Here is an 18,399-nt window from a genome sequence, read left to right as displayed (position 1 = left end):
TGAAAAAGAAATTATATTTTTCAACAATTAAATTGCTACTAATTTACCTCAAAATATCATTTAAACTATATTTTGATACTTTGACACCCTTGCGCATCAATTGCTGGTCTCTATTTGCTTTTTATATCCTATAATTAATTTTTATAGATAGTTATTTTAATTTTGTTATATTATATTAACATTTGTTAATGAAGCTACTTGTACTTACATACATTTGAGGTCTCAACTTAAATTATAGTGTTTTTTTTTTCTATAATATTAAGAGTAGATTATATTATGAATCATTTATTAGCAATGAACATATTACGAATTCATTTAGCAAAAATGAACAGGTAAATATATTAAAAAAATCATAAAATTATTATTTTAAGATTTTGAATTGAAAAAAATTATCTTAATTTCTTATATAAATTTCAATTATTCGTTCTTAGAACCTAAATAGAAAATATGAAGTTTTAATACTTATATCAAATATTTTTGAGAAAAAAAAAATAACAATAATTGCAGCAGTTTAAGACTTCAAATATAAAGAGCTTTTTTTTATCTTAAAAAAATAACAAGTAATACGAAATTCTGAGACTTCAATTCTTATTGTAATATTATATGTTATGTTTTTTTTTTTTTTTTTTACCGATTCAATTATAATTCATCCACTGTTCTTAATCAATTCAATAATTAATCTGATATTAAAAAACAGTCGATTAAAGTTACAAATATGGGATGGTTCTGAATTATATAATATATATATTTTTTAAGAGTGAGAGTAATAAACTAACCTACTTTTTTTTTAATTAATTATCATACAAAGTTGATTTACATTTGAATATGACATGAGGTTCACCAAATCATTGAGATTTGGCTGCCAGAATATTACTGAACTTTGGTTGAAATTTGATCAAAGATCTTATCCTGTCCCAAACTGAGACATTGGAAGCGAAAAATTTGACCATCACTGACCTTCTTGAATCTTCTCTGGGAAATTCTAATTCCCTGTCAATAACAGTGTGCTTCATACTGTCTAGATCTTCAAGCAGTGGTAATGAAACAGAACCTTGAGACTCTAGGTTTCTGATCCATCCGCGAAGTAAGAAATTTATGATCTACATACAAACTTCTAGTATTAATTATTGAGATCATGATCATGGCAATCACAAGGAAGAAATGACTTAAAAGAACTGATAAACCAAACACAAACACACTTGTTCGTTGAAGATCTCACATCGACTAATGATAAAGACATTTTCCAGTATATAAGTGAATGCAAATTTCATCTTATAAACCGATTTTATAAGGTTAAGTTAGTTTTAAACTTCGTTTCTTAATAATATTCCTTTTATTCATTACAGTAGTACCATAATCCAATTTTGTATGCATGCTTTTTATCACATAAAATTGATAAACTATTATATCTTCATGGTCTCAGATTGCAGTGAAAAAGAGCAGAGGCAATTTTGAATCTGATATGAGAGGATTTTTCATACCTCAGGAACTTCATCATGAGGGCAGTGACCAGCAGGACTTATTAGATAATATGGAGCATCAGGCACCTGCCTTTTAACCTGGAATCCCCAAACTGGCCCCACCCAGGGATCTTCTTTTCCATACATAAGGCAGATTGGCACATTGTTTCCTCGACATCTAAAATGCAGAAACCATCAAAATCCTTAACTTGTGAATTCATGCATGTCTAATACCAGTTTCACTGAAGGATAGTGTTTCACTGAAAAGAGCTTGTAATTTCTACCTGGATAATGTTTCACTGAAGGATAGTTCTCCCTGAGGAGCAAACATTATTGAGGCAAATGAAGCAGCAGCAGCTGGATGCCTTGTGGTTTCAACTATGCGTGAGAAAACGTTATCTACGTTTGTTGAGTGATCTGCATAAACCTGATTAAGTACCTCAGCAATACTTCTAGGATCAGAAATTTTCTCCCACCTGAAAGATAAAAGATTATAACATGTCAGGTTAATGGAAAATATACAATTGAGTACACCTGAAGTTGCACTCTCACTCTCACCAATTATGAACACAATGGAATGATGCCTCACACACTCATCATGCACATCAAGGAGAAAAAATAAACCATCTAGAAAAATCTTACTCATTGGAGTACATATTTTAGGGTTAAAGGGTAATAAATTTCAGTGGCTTTGTGTGCATGAGAGTTTCTTCAGTTAATGGAATGATGTTCTTGTTAATGGTATTGTAAAGTTTGTTCTTCAAAATAGAACACTAGGTTCATTAAGCAGAGTTTCTTATTCATCACTCACATATTAATGGATAAGTACGTAACATGCATGAATTGTAAAATATCAAAATCATGTCATGTCAGCAAAAAGATAGAAATGAAGCAATAAACAAAAATAACTCTATACTTACAACAACTCTGTAAGTCTCTTTATACTTGAAGGTAGGGGGAATGTTCCAGACCATGGAAATATTTTTGCTAGTCTTGGATTTTTTATTGGATTAGGAAGAAAACCCCAAAAAGGTGTTGCATTAAGCAACGTGACACCTTTCACCAAGTGAGGGTTGCAAGCTGCAAAATACAATGCAACCAATCCTCCTAGTGAGTTGCCGACGAGATAGACTGGTTCACCAATGACCTGTTGTAACAAATAATTAACTTGGATAATTTCTTCAATGATTAATTTCCAAAAGCAAATTAGCTTCATTTTCAAACTAATCCTACTGAGCCTTCAAATTATGGAATATCAAAATCCTTTGTCAACTATATTTCAGGTTGGCCAATGTGGTTATAATAACATTTAGAGCAAAAGATTGCAGAAGGCTACAAAGATCTTAGAAAGATGAAATCTTTCATGTAAAAGTATTTCTAATACAGCAGGTTTATGCTGTTGTTTAGACTTCCATTAGAGATTTGATTAAACATCACAAATATATGAAACACTAAAATACCAACTATTGTTCACAGCTCTCTTAGTAGCAATCTAGCATATGAACCAAATTTTTGCAGCATAGAATAATTTAATGGCAGTGGCAATATTTTTATGTCATGGCAGTAATGGTTTGACAGTCAACAACACTAGATATTGGAGGAGGGACAAGTGGTGCTTCCTCAGAACAAAAGGGGCACAAGAAATATCACAATAATAATCAAGCAAAGATTGTCTTGGTAAATGCCATCAATGCAATATAAATCACACTTTTGAATCGTTCTGAAGTCTTTCTTAGTACCACAATAAAAAATGTTATGTGAATCAAATAACTTCACCTATTGTTCCAAGTATATCCTACCATGAATATTCGCAAACCAGCTAATTAGGTAATACCATAAATTTCATGCTATGGTGTTGCACATAGCTGTATGACATTATAGACGCAGTTCATATATAATCCTTCTCCTGATAGTTAAGAAACTAATATTGCAGCTTAAGAAAATATTAGAAAAAATCCAGAAGAAAATTTGCCTGCATAAATTTTCAGTATATAGTCTGAGCAAAAAATGACTTGGCTGCTGTTAAACACTATCTAAACTGTAATGGAAAAATTATGAATTAATTGTCTTGAGGTTTTCTTAGCATCTCAGATACTAAAATAGGTCATTTGAACCAAATGATCACACTTCCTGATCCAATCATTTCATATTATATAAGTAGGTGCAAACCTTATCTTAATAACCGATTTTATAAGTTTGAGTTATACTTAAAATTCACTTCTTAATATAATATCAGAGTCATATAAAGTCTATTTTGTTGGCTTATCAGTCCACTTCTTAATAACCACATCAAATAAAGCTATGGCTGTTTGTGTAACTGAAAAAAATGAATACAATCAGAAAGTAATACTTGTTTTATAAATCTTAAGCAACATATAATACAGCTGTAGAAAGAATTAGAAGTATCAAACTCAGTAGTAAAGACATCTTGATCATAGAGTCTCTGGTACCATGAAACAAACCAACTAGTCCAAAAGCTTAAATTGTAAGATGTGGAGATATTATCGCATCCTACAATAAGAAATCTAAAACTACCGAGTGAAAGATGCAAACTCAGATACAAATTCACCTAGAACAGTTTTATCATGTAGTTTGAAGCTAAGAGCAAAACAAACTGGACTTAGATAGTTAAAAAACAGGATGCTAAGAACAAACAATTCATGTCCCTTACCTCTTCTACAAAGCAACGAACTTGATCTTGCCACAGATCAACTGAGTAAACAAGCTTAGCCGCCCAAGGTTCAGTTTCATCTCCAAAACCCCATGAAGAAATGCTTTCATTCGATGCAACCTCTTCCTTAGACAGAGGGGCAGGGTCTTCAAAAGGCAAAGACATCCCTTGGCCTAGAAAATCCAGAGCAAAAACTCTGTAGTCACGCCCCAAATCCTTAAGCTGCTTCTCATAATGGAAAGAGCCAACACCAAAACCTGGCAGAAAGAGAAGATTAGGAGAATCCACGTTTTCGCACCCTGCTTTCTCATAGTGCACGTTGAGTTTAGGCTTCCATCTCCAAAAGCAACTACTTATTGGTGCACCAGATTCACCATTTGAACCATCAGGTAAACCTGGAATCAGAACCTTTGTTGCAAGCTCCTCTACTCCTGAAATATCCCTTGCTCCCTCTTCAATCACATAACCATCATAACTTCCACTACAAACTTTGAAATTATTGAGTCTTTTAGAGTCTCTTAGCTGCACCCTACCCGAATCACAAAATCTCACAGACCCACATGCAGAACTAGTGTTGGTGCAATAAACTCTAAGTTTTCCTATAGAAGAAACCATTGATTGACGTGAATTCAATCTGTTCTCAGCCAATTTCCACTTTGAGTTCACAACTTGACAGCATGGTGCTGACCCATAAGAAAGAGTTTCCATACCCAGAAACTGTCTTCTACTCTAACAGCAAAAAATGAAAATTTTTCACTGCAAACTCAACTCGATTTCCTCTGTGATAATTGACAAGAAGAGCCAAATTAAAAAAAATTGATTTTTTTTTTCACTGAGCAAACAAAGCATGTAATACATCATGAACTGCGTTTACAATAAGCATGTACAATGATTATTTAGCCACTAGCCGGAACAGAAGAGGAAACATAGCAATTCGAGCTTAAAAACAATCAAAATCATGAAACCTTGACTTGTTTAGGGAAAAAATACCTTTAATTTAATGAAAGAGAGAACATGAAAATGTGTTGGTTCTTCAGGTTTCAGAGTTTAGAACAAGAGTTGTAGACTGAGACATGTTGCTAGATCCTAGATATGTTTCGACTTGCTTGAAAGATTCTCTTTCCTTTTTATCACATCACATTGGTATGATTTTATGTATTAGATCTCGTTCATATTACCCAACTATTACATCATTTGTTAATTTTATTAAAATTTATTGTCAATATTTAGAACTGACATATTATATATTTTTAAATTTACTTAGTGCCTCCTTTATATAAATTAATATTATTATATATTTCTAAAATACTAAAATATAAATAATTCCCCCATTTCTTATTTTTATAAAATTTAACACTTAATTAATAAATATATACCTAAATATTGATAATATATATATATATATATATATATTTTCGAACTATCGATTTTGGTGCCACTTTTAAGATAAATAAATAAAATTATATTTTTTATTATATTAAAAATAAAACATATCAATATTTATTATTTTATTTTAAATTTAAAATATACATACATATATATATATATATATTTAAGAAGTCACTTAATTGTTTAATTTTTGTAAATAAATAGTTAAAACTTTATAAGTATCATATTATTTCTTTGTATATTGTAAATAATATAATAAAAAATAAACTTTTAAACTATATTTTTATTTTTAAAACAGTCGAGTTAGCAAACCATTCCATCTTATTCCGAACATTGAAAACTAAAAATATCTAAACCTGTTCCAATGGATTTCCGGGTCAAGCTGACCCGACCCACTTACTTACGCCCGGTTACTGGTTTGTTTTGTACGTTTCAACTTCAATCCAGAATGTTCTGCCTACCCAGTAAACCATCCGCCAGCCACGTGTCCAAATAGTACAATGTGACACTAGTTTTGGTTTAAATAGATAAAACTGGTTTCTGAATTGATTTTAATTATAATTTGGCATGGCTGAAAAAATATATTTTTTGTTTAAAAATCCAATTCCATAAACCCTTTTCATGTTTTCTTGCAGAACTAATTTTGTAAAAAGAATTCAAACCAAACTATTCATATTTTTATTAAAAAACTAAAATAAAATAAATAAAAATGTAATGTTATCGGGTAAATAAAGAAAATATAGTTCACATTTTTACTTTACATCAATTTAAATTGAAAAATGACTCTTAAAAAGATATATTATTACAACTTTATGTAGACGAAGGAAAATATATATGTATCTTTAAAATGAGTTTATTGTTTTTTAATAATATATATTGTCTAGTTCTTTTATTATAGCAAATATACAATACTATTATTATTGTTGTTTTAAAAATTATTATTATGTTATAGTTATTACCATAATTATTTGTATATTATATTATATTATATATCTTAATTGTTATCATTTTGCCATCTCATTATTAAAATTACTATTTTTATCATCATCACGGTCACATATCATAATCTAATCTTTTTCAGTCAAAATTCTATCATTAAATAAGATTAATTTTTACTTGTTTTTATTCTTTGGGTTTTACCATATTCATGTGTTTATCTCATTTGATCACATTGTAACTATAAAAAGATTTTGTAAACTATAGATAATATTTATGGATGAGATAATTTGATGTGAAGGATAGATTTTGCAGATGTTAGACCAAAATAGTAATGGTACTATGCCAACCAATAAAACAATTTTGTTTTTAATAGTAAGAAGGAATAAGGAAGATGTGAGTGTGTGGAGGAGAAACATGGAGGGGTGTACAAGAAAACAAAGATAACTTACCGTAAAAGGATTCTCTATAGGTTGCGTGGAGGTGAGGCGTCACAGTGTTTGTAGCTAACTCAAAAGTCAAAGACAATGTCATATGATGGAGAAAGTTAACAAGGTATCCAATATGCTAATTCTGATCCAGAGTTAGTTTAGATGAATTTTAATTTTATTTAGATAGGTTCAGGTTGTGCTTTGGATGTTACAACCTGATTTTTTTTAAATATAAGGCTTTGTACTATTTTTCATATAGTTTGTATTTATGTGAGAGATGTGAGTGGGTAGAGAGAGAAAGGGTAAGAGAGAAACAAAAGAAAGAGATATATCTTTATTATGTGAATATTATATCATTCAGAGAAGGTATTTATACAGAAAAGAAGATGATTGCGTAATAAATGATGCATGGGTATCATTACCAACCTCTCTTAAACTTAGGATAGGTGAATCAAACACCCTAAGTTTATGTTTAAAATTGTGAAATAAATAATCAGATACATGTTTTGTTAATATATTTGCTACTTGAAATTGAGCTAGTAAGTGCAGAAGCGTGAGGTGTTTATCATGCACATAGTCCAAACAAAATGTAAGTCAAGCTCGAAATGATTTGAACGTGAATGCATGATGGGATTGGCAACAAGTTGAACAACCCCATGTTGTCTGAATAAAGCCGTGGTGTTGAAGTGGGAATGGGAAGCTCATTCATCAGAGAAGTGATCCAAATAATATCAGCAGGGGCAACAACAACCTTTTATTTATGTATTGTTGTGGGAGACAACCTTTTGGTTCTCAGAGGACCATTAAACTAGATTTTGACCAACAAAGACGATACAACCAAATTTAACAAGTACATAACTAAGGACACAACTAGGTTAGTCATCTCAGCATACAAGACCAGACCCCACCAGACCTCATAAAAGCCTCGGCAGAAGAAGAACCAAACATGGACCAGAATATTAGTTGTTCTTCCTTCTAGTCTTTTCACAAGACAAGTTTATGTAAAATAAATTGGGCTCACCTTAGGGGTGCCGAATAAAATAATAAACTAAATTAGGGTGTACTTAGTATAATATTGGGTTTGTGCCAAACCCACCAAAAAAAAACCTAGTTTATAGAAACCATTTAAAAAATCGCCCTTTAAAAGTTTCTAGAAGATGTAGGCTGTCTTGGGAGGTACTCCACTTTGACTTACCTTCTAGAAGGTTTCTCACAAATGACATCTCTATCCCTCTATCTTGCTCTTCCTATAAATAAAGTGTTTTGCCTCATGTATTTAAAACTTGAATTTAAATTAAGAAGATAAACCCCGTTTGAGTGATTAGTAAGCTTTGTCTCCTAAATTGTTCTTGGGTCTTACCTTGAGAGTAGTGCACCTCAAGTGGTGGCTCCTCACCACTCATCTTGGAACCTCCCACTATTCCAAGTGGCGTGATTCCTTGCTCCATTTCCATAAGTTTTCCTTTCTCTTCATCTTTTCCTTTTCTTCAATTACACCTATCCATTATTCTATGTTCATTGGTGTTCTTTATCTATTCCTTTATTTCAGTTTCATCTTGCTTCATTCTATCTTCCATGTTCTTTAATTCCACCCTCATATCATTATCACCTTATATTGTATTTTCTTTTTTGCTCTCTAGAAGAGAACATTCACACTTACTTAACAACTTGGTTAAGTTCATGTCCAATGACAATTTTCTTTGAGCTTATCACTATAATTGCTAATCCAAAAATCATAAACAAAACAGTAACCCATAAAAATGTGAAATCCTAAAATCAAATTACATTAAAAGATGCAGTAACCCGAGATTGATTTTCGATCGTCCAAGTCAGATGGCCTAGTCTGAATCACTGAAACCAATAATCAAGTAGCTTGGAGAAGAGTAAAGACGTAAACCTTGTGTCGAGATGCCTGCAAGATAGCGAAGAATTCTCTTAACAGTCTTCTAATGAGTCACATGTGGTTTATGCATGTATTGGCATACTTTATTGATGGAGAAGGAGAATTCAAGCCGAATGAGAGTAACTTATTATAAAGCTCCAACGATGGAGCAATAAAGAGTAAGATCATCAATCGAAACAAAGTCATCAATAGTGAAACGTAGCGAGGAAACCATGGGAGTTGGCTGAGGCTTAGAATCAAACATGTTTGTACATTGGAAAAGATCTTGAATATATTTGAATTGCATAAGATGAAGAGAGTTATTGTTAAGCCAAATAACTTTAACTCCTAAAAAATAATGTAATTGTTTGAGATCCTTCAGGAAAAAAAAATAGTTCTTAGATGTTTGAGAAAACCTTACACTAAACTTTGTGAGCTACTAGTGACTAAAATATCATCAATATAAATTTAAGTTAAAAAGAGTGTTAGTAGCAGTGAATCGAGTAAACAAAGAGATATCACTTTTAGAATAGGAGAATCCCATTTGAAGAAGAGTGTTGAAGAATTTATGAAACCAGGAGCGAGGAACTTGCTTGAAGACATGTATTGCTTTGTTTAGATGACAAATAAGAGAGGTATCAGAGTTTGTAAACCCTGAAGGTTGTTGCATATAGATAGGTGAATCCAGATCACCATGAAGGAATGTGTTGTTGATGTCTATCTGATGGATAAGCCAGCGAGAAGACAAAACAATGGTGAGCACTAAGCGAATGGTAGTTGGTTTGATAACATGACTGAAAGTATATGTAAAATCATGTCCCTCACATTGATGAAACCCTTTAGCTACAAATTTTGGCTTGTATCTTTAAAGCAAGCCATTTGCATTATACTTCTATTTGAAGACCCATGTACACCCTACAACATTAGCGTCAAAAGGCAGTGAACTTAAAGTTCAGGTATTGTTGTGCATAAGTGCGTCATACTCAACTTGCATTGCATGAAGCCAATGAGGATGAGCCATAGTTTGCCTGTAAGTGGAGGGTTCAAAAGTGTTGTTGGTAAAAAAAAGAGTGAAAAACTTTGGGTTTATAATTTTTGTCCTTAGTGAGGGTTATCGTAGGATCAATATTAAGATCTTGAGTTTCTATTATTGTTGAAGTAGAGGGTGGTGATGCAGTTGGAAATAAGAGCAATGACTTAGTAGAGTTGTCATAAGAAAATGATGCAAGAGAAAAGGAGACAATAATAAGGGGTGATGATGAAAGGTTAGGCACAATATCTGTATTATCAGAAAACTTGAAAGGATTGTTAGGCATAGAGTAAGGAAAAATAAACTCATTACAAATAACATGACGAGAGAAAACACTCTTACCAGAAGCAGTTAAACAAAGATAACCTTTGCGATGAGGATCATAACCAAGAAACAAGCATATTGAAGATCTAAAATCAAACTTATGTTGATTATATGGGTGAAGAAAAGGATAACAACCACATAGAAAATCTTTATAAAATTACAATCAGGTTTATGAGAGAATAGCTTTTCATAGGGACTAAGATTTTTTAAAAATGGAGTAGGTAAGATGTTGATAATATAAATTGCACAAGAAAAAGGTTCACCCCTAAACTTAAGAGGAAAAGAAAAGGTAGTGAGAAAGGCCAAACTAGTGTCTACAATGTGGTGATGTTTGTGTTCAATGGAGTCATTCTACTTGTGAGTGTGTGGACAAGTGAGTCTATGAGAAATATCTTACGTGTTTAAAACTTCGGACAAAGACAAAAAATCTTTTGCATTATTACTTTGAAGAGTTTTGAACAAATGGCATGTTTGGTTTTCTGCAAGCGTTTTGAATTGTAAGAATATAGAGGTAGCTTGCGATTTGTGCGAGATGACATATAACCACGTATACCTAGAAAAAGCGTCAACAAAGGCAACATATTACAAAGATGTGTGGATGCAACATGGGAAATACTACAAATATCAACAAATACCAATTGTAGCGGAGCAAAATAATCAGTGTGTGAGTGTGTAAAAGGAAGTTAATGAACCTTAACTATAACACAAGAATCACAAAAAGAATAATTTGAATTATAAAAGACACAATTTAAACGCATGTTCAAGGCGTATATTTCAAAGTTCATAAGTATTTACAATAGTATAAACATACAGATATAAAGTACGTTCTAAAGTGGGAAAACACATAAAGACCATCATGTATTCATCCTTGGAGTATGATCTCCTTTGTAACCTGATTTTTTACATAGCCATGGTTAGGGAAGAATTCAAAGAAAACCTCATTGTCGCGAGCAAACTGAGAAACACTCAAAAGATTTTTGTTAATTGATGAAACATGTAAAAGATTATTAAGAATGAAGAAATGATTGGAAGAAATATTGCAAAGAGAACCATAACCAACATTGTGAATAGACATACCTTAGTCATTACCAAGTTGGACATTATCAGTACCACTGTAATTTCGTTTCTTAGAGAAAACAACAAAATTGTGTGTTATGTGATGAGTAACGCCAGTATCCGGGTACCCAAGAGGATCGCTAACCGTGGAAGGAATGCCCAAAATGGATGGTTCAGGGTCATTAGGAGTGGGCTAAAAAAATGAAGTGTTAGTAGAAGAAAGTCCAAGATCAGACCTTGGCCAGTAGGTTAACGCAGTATGTCCAAACTTGAAGCACAATTGACACTAAACACATGATTGTTGAGATGAAGAAGAGACAAAAGCACTCCAAGAATTGTTATTGGAAGGGCGAGAGAAATTTTGTCTTTTGCATGTAATACATTTTTTATGACGATGAATGAAACCAATTGGTAGAGGCAAGATTGGTTTGTGCAGGAGAAGGATCAAGAAACATGTTTTTTGAACGATCTTCTTGAACCAAAAGAAGAGACTCAATATCTTCAACGGTATATGGATCGAGCTGCAAAGTGATAGAGGTGATGAAGTTGTCGTATTCCTCCGAAAAACCATCGAGGATGGCGTCAATATGATCTTCAGAGGAGATTGGAGAACTAGTTGCAGCAAGAGAATCTACCACTCTTTTGATGTCTAGAATGTATGTTAAGATTGAACGATCACATTTATGGGATTTAAGATGAAGCTTGAATTGACGAACTTTGGCACAAGTGTGTGAGGCATAGTAAAAGTTCAACTTATCCCATATGAGATGTGTAGTGTGCAGGTCGACCATCTAGGTGAGCATAGAGTTATACATTGACACAAGAAGCCAAGCAACAAAAGGATTATTTGTTGCTTGTGCATAAAATATGCAGGATTGATAGTGGCAGAGTTAGTGGAGAGATATTGTGGAGGCGTAGAAGAGGATTCCAAGAACCGAAGAAGATCAAGGCCTTTAACTTGGACAAGAATTTGTTGGTGCCACAGAAGAAAGTTCTCACAATTAAGTTTGAAAGTCAAAGGAGTAGAGAAAGTGTGGGGTTGTGTGGAAGAGTTGAAAGTGGATGAAGAAGAGGTGGTTTGGGCAGAGGCAAAGGAGGAAGAAAAAGACATTGTGAAAGAAAATTTTCACAAACTCGTGATACTATGTGAGAGATATGAGTGGATAGAGAGAGAAAGGGCAAGAGAGAAACTAAAGAAAGAGATATATCTTTATTATGTGAATATTATATCATACAAAAAAGATATTTATACAAAAGAGAAGATGGTTACGTAATAAAGGATGTATGGTATCATTAACAATCTAATTAAAAACATTCTGTATAACATGATATTGTATTTATAATAAACTTTTAAAATTTTGAATATTTATTTATGAAATATAACTTAATTCAAATTTCATTTTTCTTTTATTACACATTTTAACTAATAAATTGGTAAAATCAATATATTGTATTGCATAGTTTACTTGATTTTGTCTTATTATTTGTGTTGGGTTTTGATTGGATCACATTGTAATTTTAAATAGCTCAACCAAAATATTAGGTTCTATCAAAACAATGAAAATTTTACTATCAAAACTTTAGATTCCATTAAAACAATGAAATTATCATCCATTATATGCCCAATCTCAACTCAAAAATAAATTCCAATTTTCAAGAAATGCCACATATTTTGTGTTAGATGATTAAACTCCATTAGAGTTAAGGAATATACTCCTGGCTACTAATAAATCGTTTCTTCAATGTTGGTCATTGTCCTCATGAAGTGTTGTCCATCAAAGATATAACGTCAATCAATAGGCAGGTTGGTGATAAATTATCTGGTTAGGACTAACATTATGTGATGTTCTTCGAGAATGAATTTTTCAAGACTAAGGTCTAGAGATAATCGAAGAGGAGCAATCATGTTTAGATAACACTAAAAGGTTGTGTTTGGATCAATATGATGAGAAGAGAGGGGAGAGTAAACTAAGGTCTAGAGATAGTAAAAGAGGAACAATCATAGGTTGTGTTTAGATAAATGTAAGGGGAAAAGAGGGGATGGTAAACTAAGACTTGGTTTTTGAGGTGCGGTTGAAAAAGAAATTTGGGGAGGCCTTTTGTTAGGTAGTCCCAATGGACAAAGGTATAGAGTTGGTCAATTAGGACATATTAAATGAGGGTTTGAAATATTTTTAAAATGCTAGGAATTTTTTTTCACTACAAGATTAAAATACCAAGGTCTAGGAATTTATATTTTTAAAGAATTGTAAAATACAAAACAAGATTAAAAACTTTGAGAATATATTGTCTACTTATCCTTTGAAACCCCAAACCCAAAATACCAAGAGAAAAAAAGTAAGAAATTTTTAAAAAAAATATATTTTTCTTTAATAACTATAAATTATTTATTATTATATGTTATACATAATGAGACAATTAAAGTTATATTCTAAAAGAGTTAACCCTTCGAAGTTCATTAATGCTGAACAAGTTAAAAGTAAATATATGTAACATAGATACTTAGAAAACGATGCATCCCAACACCCACAGAATATAAATAATATTTTTTTTCTTACTAATTCTCTCTCATTAGATATGAAACATTTTTCTATATCATTCTACCAATGATTCTTTCTTTATTATTTTTATTTTATTTTTCTTACGACTAAAATAAATATAAGGTTACTGATATTTTCCAACAAGAACAATAATACCATCATTGGAGAATAACATTTTTTTTTTCACTTTTAGTTTAATTTTATTGTGCACGAGAAAGGCCCACGTGCTTTGATATAAAAATGTGTCAAGCACGAGAAAAACGGAGTTACAAATGTTTCAGATGTGTTATAAGATATTATAGGATATTATTGATGTAAATTTTATTTTATAAATTAAATTAAATTTGAAGTATATTTTATTATATCATATTTATAAATATATAATTTCAAATACGAATTATTCAACTTAAATTTAAGAATTTTCTGATTCATTATAAAATTTTAAAATCTATTTTTTGAAATAATTTAATGTGAAAATATGTATTAAAGATTCACATAATTTAATTATAGATAAAAATATTTTATAATATATAAAATTTAATTTATAAGTTAATTTTATAAAATTAAAATAGATTTAAAATTATTTTTTAGTGACAAAAGAAAAAATATTAAGAAAACTATGGTTTAAAAAAAATGTTGATGGACCAATATACTATTGAGGAAGAAGCATGATGATACACAAAGATTTACATTTTCCTTTCATGTCTGATAAAATATTCGAGTTTCAGGAACCCATTTCCACGTGCTGTGTTTTCTTCTGACACGTGACGGCGGCGTGAGCGCCACGCGCTGTTGTCGCATGTTTGAGTGAGTTCGCAAGGCAAGTCGTGGTTCCAACATCAAAGATACTTTCTAAGGAAGGCAAAGGCATGGTAAAAAAAGTCCAAATCAAAATAAAATATAACAGTTCAAGCCACTAACGTCATCTCTCTACCAACATTCGTTTCTGAACTCAGCAGAGACACCGGAACACCGCCGTCGCCGCCGCCACCAATGGGTGCCGGAGACCCTGTAAGTTGATGGTTTCAGCTCTATGTGTTCAAAGGGGTTGCTATTTTTGTGTCAAGTTTTGATCTTTCTTTTGTTTTTGGCGTGGTAGGTGGTGGTTGAGAAAGAGAATGAAACTATAGGTGGAGCAAAGAAGGAGGAAGACTTGGAGAAAGGGGAAGTGGGTGTTGAAGAAGAGAGAAAGGTTCAGAGCAATGATGTTGTGGATGATCATGAGGAATCTCATCTCTCAGGTTTCCACAGGTTGAACCCCACTAACCCTTTGAGAATTGTGATCAATAGTGCCACCAGAGTTGCAACTCCTTCTCCTGCTCAATCTCAACATCCTCACACTCACACGCGCTCCACTCCAACCCCACTACAGGTACTTTTCTTTTTCTTTCTGTGTAGAGGAATGGAATGCCTTGTTCAAGTCAATTTGCAGTTTTTTTGCTAAAGATTGTGATGGGTTCCTTGAATTTGCAGTATTTTGTATGTCTTGTGTTTGTTGTTATTTCTGTGAAGTTTTGAATGTTACAATCTTAATGGGTATTATTCTATTACCTTTTTTAACAGCAACCCCAACCAGCAGCGAGTCTGAATTCGAGAAAATATACCAACAGAATATCCTTGTTTCTCTTTGTTCTCCACATGTTTTTAGCCGTTGCGCTGGTGTGTTTTCTTGTGTTCAGGGGAGTTCAAGGGCTTATCCAAGAATCGGAATCTACCAGGAGGAAAGAGAAAGACGTGTTGAAGTATTTTCTTCCCCAAGTGGAGGCTTCAGCTTTTATGAGCATAATCCTTGCATTTATTTGGCAAGGGTCGATCAGGAAATGGCCCACTTTGATGCTTCATTTCATTCTTTGGTTTACTTTTGTGATCTCTCTGGCTGCTGGGGTTCTCCTCATTTGCTTCCAAAAGCCTGCCACGGATGGTGTTGGAGTGTGTTTCATTGCTTTTGCAATTGGCAATGGCTTATATGCTTGTTGGGTTAGTCACAGAATTAAGTTTTGTTGCAAGGTCTTGAGTCTGTCTCTTCAACCTGTGTCCAAATTCCCTGATCTGAACAAACCCACGTATCATGTGCTTGGGGTTGGATTCTTGTGGATCTCTCTCTGGATTTTAGCAGTGATTGGAGCATTGAACTTCTATTTTCCTCCTTTAACCATCATTGCATTGGTGCTGAGTTTGGCTTGGACTACTGAGGTCATGAGGAATGTGGTTAACATCACTGTTAGTAGGGTTATTGCCTTGTATTACCTCAGAGGAATGCAATCTAGCACCCAATTTTGTTTTCTGAGAGCTCTGACACGGAATCTTGGAAGTGCTTGTTTGGGGTCTCTCTTTGTGCCTGCAATTGAAGCCCTGCGAATTGTTGCTCGGGGACTGAATCTGCTCGAGGGAGAAGATGAATTCATGTTCTGCTGTGCTCGTTGTTGTTTAAGAGTCATGGACTCCATTTTCAGAAATGGCAATAGCTGGGCATATGTACAGGTAACATTGCAACTGCATCTTATGAAATTCAGTCTTCTAGTTTTGTTAAAATTGAGTTTTCCCTATTTAGCCTTCAATCAACATGTTTTTATGGTTAAAAGTCAAGGATTTGCTTGGACATGCTTCTCAATAAGAACTTCTACAATAGAAAACTCATTTCATTTCTTTTTCTTATTTTTCTCTCTTTCAGGCTCTCTAACAAATAGGCCTTTATTATATTTTATTGGTTAGTTGTTTCAAAGTAAGATTTATCTGTAAGCTTGATAACTTTTATGTGTTTGTCTGATACCCTTTGGATTCTTTTATCATCATATGGTCCCTACCAAGTTTAAAATTTGTATAGTGCCCACTTCTCTTGTTCTGAAGTTATTACTGAGCAATCACCATCTGACTGCTTCTGCTTCTCAGAGTGGTCCTTGCTCCAACTTTATTTGACTGTACAATCAGCAGGATTAATGCATAGTTCAAGACCAGATATTTAACAAAGTGGTTTAACTTATTTTAATTAATCTTAACAGATAGCAGCATATGGAAAAGGGTTTGTGAGGGCATCCAGAGACACTTGGGCCCTCTTTGAGAAGGAAGACATGGTGGCAATTGTAGACTCTGATATAACCAGCTCAATTTGCTTCCTCACAGGAGTTTGCAGCGGCTCTATTTGTGTCATTGTTGTAGCTGCTTGGACCCATAAAGTACACCAAACTTTCACAGCTACCTTATCCCTCCTCACATTCTTCATTGGATACCTTTTGGTTGGTACCCCTTATCTTACCACTTTCCTATTACTCTTATTATTATATGATTATTGGTAGTAGTGTTCACAAATGAATAATTAACATGTGAGAAAGTGGTGTTATTAATTAACATATTCAACTTTTTGACTCTGCAGACAAGGATTGCCATGGCAGTGCCTCATGCCTGTGTGAGCTGTTACTATGTATGCTATGCTGAGGCTTCTGACAAAAGATTGTTTGATAAAACAATTAAGGATCGCCAAGACTTGTTAAAAACTGGGCGTGATGTGGTTCCAACACCAAGGGGATTCAGGAGGTATACAAGGACCTAATCAAAGTGGTAAATTTGCTTCTCTATTTTCATTCATTTTTCAGACATGGTTCATGAGACCATGTTGTTCAAAAGGGTTGAAATTGGAGTGAAATACCAAACCTTGGTGATGGTTTTTGGTGAGAATGATCTGGTTGGCTTAAAGGGGTTGAGTCATTATTGAAAAGTTATCAACTTGGCACTACAGAAAGTGATTTGTGGCCCCATCTCTGTACTCATGTGTATATATACTTTTAGGATATTCGTTTGGTGAAGTTATTTTAGTGTATGATGTGCGTAGAAGCAACTTACTTTTTTATTTATTTAATTATTCTTGCAAGCTTTTCACTACAAAAAATAAAACCAAGTTATTGCATGCTGTTTCATGCCCCCATATAAAAAAGTTGTTTTTATATTCAAACCAATGATATAAGATTTTATTATATATTTTTAGTGACACGACTCGTAATCTTAGAGATCCCCCCATAATTTTAAATTTACTGAATGGCCGTAAAGTGTATTTTTAATAAATAAAATAAGACATCAATAAATCCTAGAAGTAATTACTTCATCCCTGTATTTCATATTTTCTTTTAGTTAAATCATTTTTTATTTTCAACTAATATTAAGTAATAGATTTCGTCTAATCGGTTAATATATTTTTATTATGATATATATTAAATACGGTGTATTAATAATAAAATTTATTATAAAATTTATAAATAAACATGTTATATGAAAATAATGTATATCTTTATTATTATATTAATCACAATTAAATATTGAATATTCACTTGAAAGTTGAAGAATTTTGTACATAAAGAGGATGGAAAACAGATGGGAAAGATTTAATCATCCAGCTGATAACAGACGGTAAAAGTATATATGAAGTTTAATGTATATTTATTGTTATTTTTATATGTAACAATTTTGAACATATCAAGAAATCATGTTTTAATTTCTACAATATTTATATCCGTCTCACTATTATTAATCCAGATATTTAAATGTTATTTTTTCACTTATCTATCAGATTTTTAATATTTTTTAATTTTATTTGTTTAATTCTTATAACTTTAATCTCTAATTGAGTAAAATCTTGAAAGGATGGATTCACAAATTTCTTCCTTATCGAAAATTTTAACTTTGTTGCTC

General features: G+C 32.5%; 2 protein-coding genes across 2 annotated transcripts; one reads left to right on the top strand and one right to left on the bottom strand.

Moving 5' to 3' along the window:
• Window positions 1–764: 764 nt before the first annotated feature.
• Window positions 765–5,330, bottom strand: PPH (pheophytinase). Its single transcript, XM_068643096.1, has 6 exons — window positions 5,122–5,330; window positions 4,132–4,910; window positions 2,381–2,607; window positions 1,745–1,936; window positions 1,482–1,638; window positions 765–1,100 (listed from the first exon to the last, which is right to left on the bottom strand). Exons 2-6 carry the CDS (start codon window positions 4,837–4,839, stop codon window positions 846–848), a joined length of 1,539 nt encoding a protein of 512 aa, XP_068499197.1. The 5' UTR covers window positions 4,840–4,910; window positions 5,122–5,330; the 3' UTR covers window positions 765–845.
• Window positions 5,331–14,399: 9,069 nt separating this feature from the next.
• Window positions 14,400–17,533, top strand: LOC137834871 (Plasma-membrane choline transporter family protein). The gene is made up of 5 exons (XM_068643095.1): window positions 14,400–14,730; window positions 14,819–15,091; window positions 15,283–16,200; window positions 16,719–16,952; window positions 17,090–17,533. Exons 1-5 carry the CDS (start codon window positions 14,713–14,715, stop codon window positions 17,264–17,266), a joined length of 1,620 nt encoding a protein of 539 aa, XP_068499196.1. The 5' UTR covers window positions 14,400–14,712; the 3' UTR covers window positions 17,267–17,533.
• The last annotated feature ends 866 nt before the right edge of the window (window positions 17,534–18,399 follow it).

The sequence above is a fragment of the Phaseolus vulgaris genome, chromosome 5 (genome assembly GCF_051622355.1).
Source record: "Phaseolus vulgaris cultivar YP4 chromosome 5, ASM5162235v1, whole genome shotgun sequence".
Classification (NCBI taxonomy): domain Eukaryota; kingdom Viridiplantae; phylum Streptophyta; class Magnoliopsida; order Fabales; family Fabaceae; genus Phaseolus; species Phaseolus vulgaris.
The sequence above is the reverse complement of the archived record's forward strand: the minus strand, read 5'-3'. Positions and strand labels throughout refer to the sequence as shown.

What these genes read in the sequence shown, in the direction of transcription:
- LOC137834871 (XM_068643095.1), top strand. An exon ending in CCACTCCAACCCCACTACAG is followed by an intron (nt 15,092 to 15,282) that starts GTACTTTTCTTT and finishes CTTTTTTAACAG; the next exon opens with CAACCCCAACCAGCAGCGAG. An exon ending in TCTTCATTGGATACCTTTTG is followed by an intron (nt 16,953 to 17,089) that starts GTTGGTACCCCT and finishes TTGACTCTGCAG; the next exon opens with ACAAGGATTGCCATGGCAGT.
- PPH (XM_068643096.1), bottom strand. Translation starts at nt 4,839, where the DNA reads ATGGAAACTCTTTCTTATGGGTCAGCACCATGCTGTCAAGTTGTGAAC. An exon ending in AAGAGACTTACAGAGTTGTT is followed by an intron (nt 1,937 to 2,380) that starts GTAAGTATAGAG and finishes TTTATCTTTCAG; the next exon opens with GTGGGAGAAAATTTCTGATC. An exon ending in CTCATGATGAAGTTCCTGAG is followed by an intron (nt 1,101 to 1,481) that starts GTATGAAAAATC and finishes GTTTGTATGTAG; the next exon opens with ATCATAAATTTCTTACTTCG.